The sequence below is a fragment of the Paramisgurnus dabryanus genome, chromosome 5, assembly GCF_030506205.2.
Source record: "Paramisgurnus dabryanus chromosome 5, PD_genome_1.1, whole genome shotgun sequence".
Classification (NCBI taxonomy): domain Eukaryota; kingdom Metazoa; phylum Chordata; class Actinopteri; order Cypriniformes; family Cobitidae; genus Paramisgurnus; species Paramisgurnus dabryanus.
In genome coordinates this window covers 27,622,011-27,633,311 of record NC_133341.1, presented here as the reverse complement: position 1 = coordinate 27,633,311, position 11,301 = coordinate 27,622,011, and the positions used below count along the sequence as shown (strand labels likewise).

General features: G+C 37.7%; 2 protein-coding genes and 1 non-coding gene across 4 annotated transcripts; 1 reads left to right on the top strand and 2 right to left on the bottom strand.

The window, feature by feature from the left end:
* The first annotated feature begins 31 nt into the window (after window positions 1–31).
* On the top strand, window positions 32–2,304 carry utp6 (UTP6 small subunit processome component). The gene has a single exon (XM_065250796.1). It carries the CDS (start codon window positions 139–141, stop codon window positions 1,918–1,920), a length of 1,782 nt encoding a protein of 593 aa, XP_065106868.1. The 5' UTR covers window positions 32–138; the 3' UTR covers window positions 1,921–2,304.
* A 175-nt stretch (window positions 2,305–2,479) lies between these two features.
* On the bottom strand, window positions 2,480–8,990 carry ranbp1 (RAN binding protein 1). 2 transcript variants are annotated; one of them, XM_065250798.2, is made up of 7 exons: window positions 8,840–8,990; window positions 7,505–7,641; window positions 7,270–7,427; window positions 7,056–7,184; window positions 4,078–4,140; window positions 3,645–3,758; window positions 2,480–3,613 (listed from the first exon to the last, which is right to left on the bottom strand). In XM_065250798.2, the coding sequence occupies exons 1-7, from the start codon at window positions 8,852–8,854 to the stop codon at window positions 3,429–3,431; spliced, it is 801 nt and encodes a 266-aa protein (XP_065106870.1). In that variant the 5' UTR covers window positions 8,855–8,990; the 3' UTR covers window positions 2,480–3,428. The 2 variants fall into 2 exon arrangements, with proteins under 2 accessions (XP_065106870.1, XP_065106869.1); XM_065250797.2 differs by having other exon boundaries at window positions 3,460–3,758.
* On the bottom strand, window positions 3,965–4,048 carry LOC135732862 (small nucleolar RNA SNORA77). Its single transcript, XR_010526834.1, has one exon. It is a non-coding gene; the product is annotated as a small nucleolar RNA SNORA77 (small nucleolar RNA).
* Window positions 8,991–11,301: the final 2,311 nt, after the last annotated feature.

Here is an 11,301-nt window from a genome sequence, read left to right as displayed (position 1 = left end):
CGATAATGCACCTTAACGTTTGTGCTGCTAGTACCCAACAGAAGAAGACAACGTGGCGGAACTTCCTTTTCGCACGTGTTGGTTTGAGGAGCTGGTTAGATTTTCAACATTCACCTAAAACTCTAAATATCTTTTCAAATGGCTGACCATGTGCAACAGCGAATAGAAGACCGAATCCCGGCGCTTGAACAGCTAGAGAGGGTCGGTTTGTTCAGCAATAAAGAAGTCAAATCCATGCTGAAAAGATCTACTGCTCTGGAATACAAACTGCACCGAGCTGTTCAAAGCAAGGAGGACTTCATCGCGTACGTACAGTATGAAATTAATGTCCTAGAGCTTATCAAGAAGAGAAGAGCAAGAATCGGGTACCATTTTAAACGAGAAGAAATTGAGTTTCCCATCGTCGGCGGCATAAACTATGTTTTCAGAAGAGCTACAACAAAATGGCAGGACGATGTGCAGCTATGGCTTTCACAAGTTGTTTTTAACAAAAAATGGGGCACGAAGGGTCAGCTCAGCAAGGTTTTATCCTCTATGTTAGCCATTCATCCCGACAAACCAGCTTTGTGGATAATGGCTGCCAAATGTGAGATGGAAGAAAGGAATTCTTCAGAGAGCGCCCGGCATCTCTTCCTCCGCGCCTTGCGCTTTCATCCCGAAGACGAGAAAGTTTATCAGGAGTATTTCCGAATGGAGCTCATGCATGCTGAGAAACTCAGGAAACAGCAGCAAGAGTTGGAACAAGCTAAAATGGATGTGGGGGAATACACGTTTTCTCCAGAGATCATGAACGGTAAACTGGCTGAGGTTGTGTACGCGGATGCTACGCAAAAAATTAAAGGAGCTAAATTCATCTTGTCCCTGCTAAAGATCGCCGCAACCTTTGACTTCACAAAAGATTTACAGGACACCATCCATCAAGATCTGCAGAGTCGGTATAAGGATGACTGTCTGATGTGGGATTTCATGGCTAAGCGTGAGCTGGAAGCTGCAGTGGCCCCTGAGCTCCAGTCAGCCAAAGGAAGTGCAATCGAAACGGAGCGCAGAGAGGAGCGTTGCTGTCTCATTTACGAAGAAGCTGTGAAGAGCCTTAATACTGAGGCGATGTGGTTGTGCTACATTACATTCTGTCTTGAGAGATACAAAAGAAAGACAAATGTAACGGAACTCAAGAAAAAAAGGAAAGAGTGCTTACTCAGAGTTTTGCAGAGTGCCCATGATGCCGAGCTTCTCCAAGAGACGTTTTACAAAACCTGGCTAGAGGTCCTTTTGTCGACAGGAGATTCAGTTTCTGCTATACGAATTGCCATCGCTGCAACCCAGCGCTTTAGTCAATCAGTCGAGATGTGGAAACTCAGCCTGCAGACTTTGGTCCATCTGGAGAGCCCGGAGGCAGGACATCTATTTGAGGAAGCCCTGAATCGGGTGAACCCCAAAGAAAGTCTGCCGTTATGGCAATTGCAGGCAGATTGGAGCATGGCTTCGAAAACACCAGAAGAAACCGAGGCCTTTTTTCAGAAAGGGCTTTTGTCCCTAGTGCCTGCAGTGTCATCGACCATCAAGGAAAAATACATTGAATGGTCATATGAGACCGGTGGCTACAAAAAGGCTAGAAAAACATTTACAAGCTTACATGAACACAGACCCTTCACTAAAGCGTTCTTCACGAAGATGATCCACATTGAGAAGGAGCAGGAGACACCGAAGATGAGTAACCTGAGGGACTATTACGAACGAGCACTTCGTGAGTTCGGCTCTTCAGATGAAAATCTCTGGATGGACTACATCAAGGAAGAGTTAAAACATGGAAACCCAGAAAAAAGTGGAAGTCTTCATTGGAGGGCCGTTAAAACCCTGGAGGGACAAAGTGTTGAGCGTTTCACGACTCAGTACACACTGCTACAGACCGGGCACATCTAAAACAAGTCACATGTTGTTTATAAGTGATTGTGAGCTTTTTGAAAAAAAAGCTTAATATATCCAGTTTGTAAAGGAATTTTGCTTATGTTGGAAAATTTCTCTCCCATAATTCAGAGTAGTTTGTTAGTGTTAACTGTTAAATAAAAGCTTATGCTGTATTTTGCAGACTCTAATTTATGCCACCACATTTAAATAAAACTAAGTTCATTACAGATGTGTAACAGTGGGGAAAATGTTAAATTATACTGGGTAACATCAGTTTACAGTACTTGATGCCTTGTAAAGATTTAAATATTTTTCTTTTTTGCTATCAGAAGGTATGTTCGTTTCAGGTACCTTGTGGGTTATGATGAAAAAAGTACAAATTAAAACCTGTGAAAACTTTTTTTGGTCTGTCATAACTATTTGTATATAGGTGTATTTTCCTACCCAATATCTATTTTTTACTCTGATTATGTGTCAAATGAAACATCTCTTATGACCAGTCTGCAATTTAAAGTAAAACAAATCATATTTTCCCCTATTAGGTTTTTAAATGGATGCAAAACAGACACTGGTGTATGAATAAGCATCAATTTTTTTAATTTGTTCACAACCCTTTGACATTATTATTAATAATTAGTTACCACTATAAAATGTGAGCTCTTCAAATGTCAATGCAATTTAAGGGACCTGCTGCTTTTATCAAAAATGCTCAAACCAGGGAATGTTGGAAACTTAATATTCATCATACACAATTTCTTAAATCGTATACTAAAATGCACAAAGTTTAAACAAAAAGGCAAAACAAGAAGAAAAAAAATCCCTCTAAGAGCCACAAATATCCTGTGTGCAAGATAAGTCTTTGTATTCAATGCAATTAAAGTTTTTTGGAAATTGTAGCAAGTCTTATGTATAAACACACTAGATTTATAAAGAAAGTAGCTACCTGTTCCATATCCTATGCACATTCATTTTAAACGCACCATGCGGATCAACCTGACAAAATATTAACCATTGAGGCTTACCCAGCTTGTGGGAGCACCACAAACAGTAAGCAGTAACCAAGTCAACCATTTTTTTATTGTCAGGATTTCCATTTTAAACAGAAGAGGGTCACACTCAAAGCAGGTTGAAAACTTCCTTCAGTTATTGATGTCAAAGCTGACAAACTTTTTGCAGATATACCCTTCCACAGAAAATGTGTTATGCAAAGAATAGTCTATTAGAGCCACAGAGAAGTCAAATGTTTCCTCATGTGACTTTATTGTAAAGAAAAGTCAGAGATCTCAGATACTCACACTCCCTATCAACTCATACAACCTGCTCTCACATCAGACAGTGCTCATCTAGAAACTCTCAATATAACTCTTTAAAGTACAAAAGAAAAAAAAACAAGAGGTTACCCAATGTGGGAATCGATCAATAGCACAAGCCTTGTCACTACACAAAACATGATAGCTGACAAATGGTCCACAATGTATGAGAAAATGAAGGGCGATATGAGAGTTTGCAAATGGGAGACGTGTTCACAACAGCTTGATGATAGAGGAAATGGACGCATTAAGAGTGGCACCAAGGTCTTGTGAAGTCAAGAGGCCAAAAAGGAATAAAGTGTCCAATTTTAATTTGAGTCTGTTGTAGAAAAGGGAAAAACGGCAAGTGGAGGATCCATGTGTCTCAACGCTCCTGAGCTCATTTCTTTTCATCCTTCACCTCCTCTTTCTTCTCTTCCTTTACCTCTTCTTTTTTCTCTTCCTTGACCTCCACTTTTTTCTCTTCTGAGCTTTTTGTCTTGTCGTCCTTCACCGAGAGCTCCTCCAACTTCTCTGCCACTTTGTTTGGACTATTTATCTCACCTGTGAGACAACATTAAAATAAACATTGTTATGTACTTATTCCAAAGCTTCACTGTTTTTTTTTTATAATCCTACTTGAAACTTGTTAAACACAACCAAGGTTTGGTCATTATATAAACTTGAAATTACAAAAGACAGCAGAATATCTATGTAGTGCTAACAAATGTCTGTGAATGTACTGTCACCTGCAACGTGAATGGCAAGGTGTATTTGTAACATTCTGCATGTTACTGTAGCAGACAGAAAAAGTTTAAGGTCGGATATTGCAACCCTAAACAGAGTGAGTCTGCATTAAAAGTAGATAATGGCATAATCTTACTTTCTAGAGACTTTCGGACCTCTTCTTTGCATTCATCAAACTTGACCTTGAACTTCTGTGCATCTGTAAAAGAGAACAGAAATGTTATTAAAACAATTAATATGTATTGTATGATGTATAGTGTATTACTAACAATGTGAAGACTTAAATTGTGACTTTTCATCTGGCACATATAGTTGCCATTATAATTTTCAATGTTACAAAAAATCTTTAGAAATCTTACTTTGTATCATAGCACAACAAATTGCTTAAATCAAAATTAGCATTTCACAAAAAATCTATCACCCTCACTAACGCTAGGCGTTATATCGAATTTTGGTCTTTTTCCCAGCAGGATGAGACAAAACAGTCTATATCGGTATGGTCTGATATGACCCTTGAACTAAACTTTAAAATCGTGATTAAATGATCCTTTTAATTGTTTTCATCAAATGCTGTTTTAGGGTGTTTTCACATCTGTAGTTCGGTTCATTTGGTCCGGACCAAAAGCAAAAAATGACACATTGTAACATTTTTAGCAGTTTTGGTTCCATTTCACACCACACTGATTGCTCTGATCCGCACCAGTTGAAACAAACCAAAATTCTGTCATGTGATAAGATCAAAATCACTCATTGGCCACATGTATTTGAACGTATTTCCTAAACTGCTTCTCAATTGGTCAGAATCAACGTGCGCGAAATTCCAACGGAACCCCCGGAAGTAAACAAAAAGAAGGATAATACAGCAGGCACCATGTACAGACGGCTGCCCGCTGTAATTATGTCGCCATGGTTGTTATACATAGTTTGTATACAGCACTTTAGACAAACCGTTCATTTCCAGAATGAATCACGGATGCGGGTTGAAAACAATGTTTTAATGCACTACAAACGCGAAGACACCAAATTTTTGAGGCTCCGCCCGCACCTCCTCGTAACTCCAGGTATGTCCGCGATCTGTTATTGTGCTAATATTGCTAATAGAAACTGTCAACAAACACTTCCTCATCCGATAATGCACTGCGCAGCTGACTACGGCAGCTGGTTTAGTCCAAAATGTGCAGTACTTTTGCAGTTAAGTCGGTTCGATCTCGGATTGTGTTCTCACCCCAAACGAACCGCTCTAGAGTTCATTTGAAAGCGTGCCGAGACCACCTCTGCAAGGTGGTCTCAGTCCGCTTGTTTGGTCCGCAGCAGAGTTCGATTGCTGCATTCTCACCTGCCCAAAAGAACCGCACCAACTGAGCAATCGAACTCTGGTACGATTCTTTCGAACTAAACAAGGCAGGTGTTCAAACATCCTTAAATAGAGCTGCAGCGCTATATTGGCCATATATCGAAGGGTATCTGTTGATAGTGTAAAAAAACACACACAGCCGAAAGTCATGGACGATATATCCTGTCAATCAAGAGAGAAAAGGAAAATGCAAAGAATTTAAGCTTGGTGTATATAAAATGTGAAGAATGAATAACATTCAAAAAATGTTCTCTTTAACCCATTTGTGCCTGATGCTGAAACATTACATCTACTGCCGGTTACTTTTATTTCATGTTTCTAAAGTGCAACAGGGGCTTAGATATTAAGTTTTTGGAAGACGTTGACAATTCTTAGAATTTTTTCTGAAAACCCTCAGGAGATAAGAATATTTATCCTAGAATAACATAGGTTTTAGGCGTTTTATGAGTAAATGGATTAATTAATACAAGTTAATATAACCACCAAACTATCGGCATCGGTAGATATCAGTCTGAATAAACGGCAGGAACATTTCATATCAATGCATCTCCAGCTTTAATAAAGGTGATTGTGACATTTCACATGAGGCTCTGACCTTAATGTAAACATTTATTCCACTTAAAGGAATATTCCATTTTCTTAAAAGAAAAATCCAGATAATTTACTCACCACCATGTCATCCAAAATGTTGATATCTTTCTTTGTTCAGTCTAGAAGAAATTATGTTTTTTGAGGAAAACATTGCAGGATTTTTCTCATTTTAATGGACTTTAATAGAGCCCAGCATTTAATACTTAACTCAACACTTAACAGTTTTTTTTCAACAGAGTTTCAAAGACTATAAACGATCCCAAACGAGGCATAAGGGTCTTATCTAGCAATACGATTGCCATTTTTGACAAGAAAAATAACAAATATACACTTTTAAAGCACAACTTCTCATCTAGATCCGGTCCAGCGCGATCCAACATAAATGCGTAGTGACGTAGGGAGGTCACATGTTACATATATAAAACGCACATTTGCGGACCATTGTAAACAATAAACTGACACAAAGACATTAATTAGTATCATTCCACATACAACAACGTAGGAACGGTCCTCTTTCAACACACTTGTAAACACTGGGGCGGAGTTTTGCGTTCGTCCTTTGTGACCTCTTGACGTCATGACGTTTTGCGTGGGGTCACGCTGACGCATCACGACCAGATCTGGACGAGAAGTTCTGCTTTAAAAGTGTATATTTGTTATTTTTATTGTCAAAAATTACAATCGTTTTGCTAGATAAGACCCTTATGCCTCCTTTGGGATCGCTTAGAGTCCTTTGAAACTCCGTTGAAAAAAAACTGTTAAGTGTTGAGTTAAGTATTAAATGTTGGGCTCTATTAAAGTCCATTAAAATGAGAAAAATCCTGCAATGTTTTCCTCAAAAAACCTAATTTCTTCTCGACTGAACAAAGAAAGATATCAACATTTTGGATGACATGGTGGTGAGTAAATTATCTGGATTTTTCTTTTAAGAAAATGGAATATTCCTTTAATAGAAAAAAAACACTTATCAGATATCAACAATAAATCTCACTTTACAGAAGTATGAATTTTGGCCAATATCACCCAGCTGTACTCGCCAATAGCCAAAGTCATTTCTGCTGCATTTAGAAATTATATTAACATCACATTTTAAAGATGTTTTAATGAAGAAAAACTGGACGTAGAAATAAATTGGACCTACAATCACTACCATTTTAATTTATACTCACTCTCTGCATTGAGGAATCTGATTGCCAGCAGCTCTGCTTTAGGTTGTTCATCTGCAAAGTCAGCATGTGTGGTCCACACCCAGGCCCTGTCACTCCCTGCATTGGGCTTCAGTTCCATCAACGGCATAACTAGAAAATAAAATGTAAACATTTACATCAAATCGTCACAGGACAAGGTCCAATTTATCCGCTGTTCATCTTCTGTTACACTCACTGTTATGGTTGGCACAGATTTTGAGAGTGCGATCTCTTCTCATGAGAAGGCGGATGGAACCTTTCTCTTTGTGTCGGAGGAGTTTAACATCGCCCGTCCCACGTTCCTTCCACTCAGGGGGGTCGTTCTCACTGGCAAAGCGGTACAGCTTTGCCCTCCTAAATAAAAATTATGCCCAAGTTAAATAAAGCGACAAAAATATTTGACAGCTAAAATAGAGTCATGAAGGACTCACATTTTGAAAAGTTCCTCTTCATCTTCCTCTAGAGTTTTGACATCCTGCTCAGGTAGTGAGACTATGGGCTCAAACTGGGGGTCGTGGTTGGCGTCTTCTACATTTTCTGTGGATGGTTCGTGATCTTCTTGTGCCTCCTGCAGGGCAAAAGTATAACAGGTGATGCAGCAGAGCCTACGCAGAGGAGAACTGTTTTGGAAACGTATTAAAATGCAATGCAAATTTACAAATACAGTTTTGAATCACTTCACATGTGCTGACTCTGAGCTGTACACACCACTCATGAGATCATTACAGTGAAAAGCTGTGGGATTTGGAGGGCTCTCTCTCTCTAGAGTTTGGCCTATTGTCTCTGATTTTGCTGGTGCAACCAAACTTACACCCACTGGTGCTGAGCAGTGAACTTGAATTCATTACTGAATATATGATCGTGCTGAGGGATTCCAACCTCACATGCACTTGCTACCCACTTAGCGACAATAGTGTATCATCTATGAAGGCCTTGTCTTTTGAATTTTCAAAACTCTCCCTGCACATGTGGAGCTCTATAAAGGCTCAAACTACGTCAGCTAAATTTGTTCATGCATCAGTACCAAACAAACTGCATTTTGCTAAACTCAAATCAGGGAGGGTGTGTTAATGTTTAAAAGTGCGACTTGTACCTTCTCTGTAGTAGACCGTTAGCTAGCATTCAGGTTAGCGGTGGCTAATAAGCGCCAAGAGCGGCCTAAAGCATTGTGGTGCCTGTATCTGTTTCTCATGCCACAGTTTTAATGTTATTGAGCAAACAATATTTAAAATACTGAAAAGGAGTCAAACATACAGGAAGGGTGTGGATAAACCGGCTTTGAGCTTCACGTGCGCTGCAGTTTAGTGACGTTACAACAAATGCTAACAGTGTCTTAGCATGACAGCGTTCAACTCAAATTTTAAAAAACTAACGTCAGCTACAAATAACACGGGCATATAATTACAATATAAATAAATTGTTTAATTGTAATTAAAGTTTCAGGAATTAATGAACACAAATGTACACAAAATACGTTGTTTTAGGCGTAACAGTTGTTACTGACAATGTTATGAGATTATGAGCAAAACAAACGCCTTTACAGCATTTAATAAAGCGATTTTAAACTGAGTAAATAAACTTAACACCGAACTGTTTTTACGCCGAGTATCCAAACACCTGAAATAGGAGGAAGACAAAACAACAGCCGGCTTTTCCCTCGCAGATTAATACGACCCCAAATAAACGTTTAAAATCAAAATAACACTCCCAATAACCGCCTGTCACACGTCGAAGGGGACAGAAGAAGATGATGACAACGTTTTTACCTTTGTGTCCGCCATATTTTTGAAGATGTTTGAAGATTAGAGGGAGTTTCTGCAGGGTTGGATCAGCGCAAGCTCGTGCGATTTCACTCCGATACTTTCGCGCGCGCCTAACCGGAGTAGAGGAACGATGACGTCACCGCGCTCCAGCAATAGCGCGACGTCAGCGAGAGTTCGAAGACTTGGGGAAGTTTATCTATGTATTGGAAAGATGTTCTTTTAGGTATTCTTGTAATCTCCAAGGATAAACAAACCCATACTTATTTTAAAGGCAAAATTTCACATTCATAAGTGGATTTTTTAACACGTTTTATAGCATTTAAAAATGAAGTGAAATGTTATATTGAATCAATATTGCCCTCGAAAAAAAGACATCCGTATTTTGCAAGTATGTACTCTCTTTAGGGTATTCTTATTATATTGTTTATAATCGTTTATACCTCCCCCTAGCACTTGAAATGTTATTTGTTTCATTGTATTGTATTTTTACATTCATTGTTTTCTTATATTTTCTTCAAATAAAAGTTTATCTATGTATTTCCAACACCAATTTTAACATAAATTGAAATTAGTATGCAAAGATATTTTTATATGGTTTGAATAAATAACATCTGTTGATTTTATGGTGAATCGTATGCTTTTACATAGTAATTTTATTTACATAAAAGGAAACACTTTCGTCATTGATTCTGAAATATATTCCAGTGAAATAATTTAAAGGGAAGTTATGTTAAATAATTATGATTTTGGCCATAATTAGTGTCAAGTAATATAAAGTTAAAAAAAATTATCAACAGATTTTGTTGACGAATTAATACATACCTATATTTTTTCAATGCGTGCACTTAATCTTTGTACAGCACATCATGAATGTGTTAGCATTTAGCCTATCCCCATTCATTCCTTAGGATCCAAACAGGGATGAATTTAGAAGGCACCAGACACTTCCATGTTTTCCCAATTCAGAGTTATTACATTTTAATGGTGGCACAAAATAAAATGTGACAATGTTTTAAGCAGATAAAAAATGAGAACTATATTGTATGGAAGGCACTTCGACCTCTATGCGCAGTAACATAATCACTCCTGACTACCAGTGTTGGGGAAAGTTACTTTTAAAAGTAATGCATTACAATATTAAGTTACTCCCCCCAAAAAAGTAACTAATACCGTTACTAAGTTACTTTTCATGGAAAGTAATGCTTACGTTACTTTTTTAGTTACCTTTGCGTTACTTTTTCTTGGCTGAGGCTTGATCTCTTTCAGGTCTTGCAGATGATTTTTATGACTAAAAAGTTAAAGGGGTCATAGTTTGAAAATCTGACTTTTCCATGTTTAAGTGCTATAACTGGGTCCCCAGTGCTTTTATCTATCTAGAAAATGTGAAAAAGTAACCAAGTAACTTTGTTTGGGTAAACCATTATCTGCAGGCATGTGAAAAATTAGGTCGTTAAGATTTCGCCTGTTTTGTGAGGTAGGTAGCAAGGCAGATTACAATAAAAACGCCCCCTTTATCTGCACTTTCAAACAACAGCACAGCCATTTAGTGCAGAGAGAAAGAGAGAAAGAAAAAATACTTGACAGCACAATTGAGTTTCAATTACAACAAACCACCATCATTGTGATCAGTGTTTGCATTTTATCAGCTCATTTGCATTTTAAAGGACACACCCAAAAACGGCTTACTTTTGCTCAGGCCTACACAGTGGAAATTTTAACATGCTATAATAAATTATCTGTGGATTATTTTGAGCTTAAATTTCATTTACACACTCTGGGGATACCAAATATTTATTTAACATCTTTAAAAAAATCATAATATGACCCCTTTAAAAGAAATTGCATATTTCATCAAAAAAATGTCGAGCTCTGGCATGCCATTTCAGTTTCTGACTCAAACTGTTCCCACACAGGCGTGTCACATACAGTGCATAATGTGAATACGTTTAGTTTAATTCAGTACATATTTTTTTAATCGAAATTAATTAAACTACAAAAGTAACTTGCATTACTTTTTTAAGAAAGTAACTCAAATATTAATGTGTACATTTAAAAAGTAATCCATTACTTTACTCATTACTTCAGAAAAGTAATATTATTACATAATGCACATTACTTGTAATGCGTTACCCCCAACACAATGTGACTACTCTCCCTCTTGATCGAAGTCAATATTCCGTCAATATTACTGCGCCCATAAAGTTGGAAAATCATATATATATATATATATATTGCCCTGTAAAATCAAAGGGTATTAATTTAATGCTATTCTAGCATCTATGGCTATGTTAATGCTTGTTAATCTAAACAGTTGAATATCAGCGGGTTGAAAAGACCGTTTCTTAGTGTGCACCAAAATGAGGCAGTCAGTGGTGCTGTATTACTAAGATTTTACTGCTATGCAGATCTGCAGCATCCAAAAAGATTTAATTGCATGCCAAAGAGCAAAACTCTTTAATGTTTAT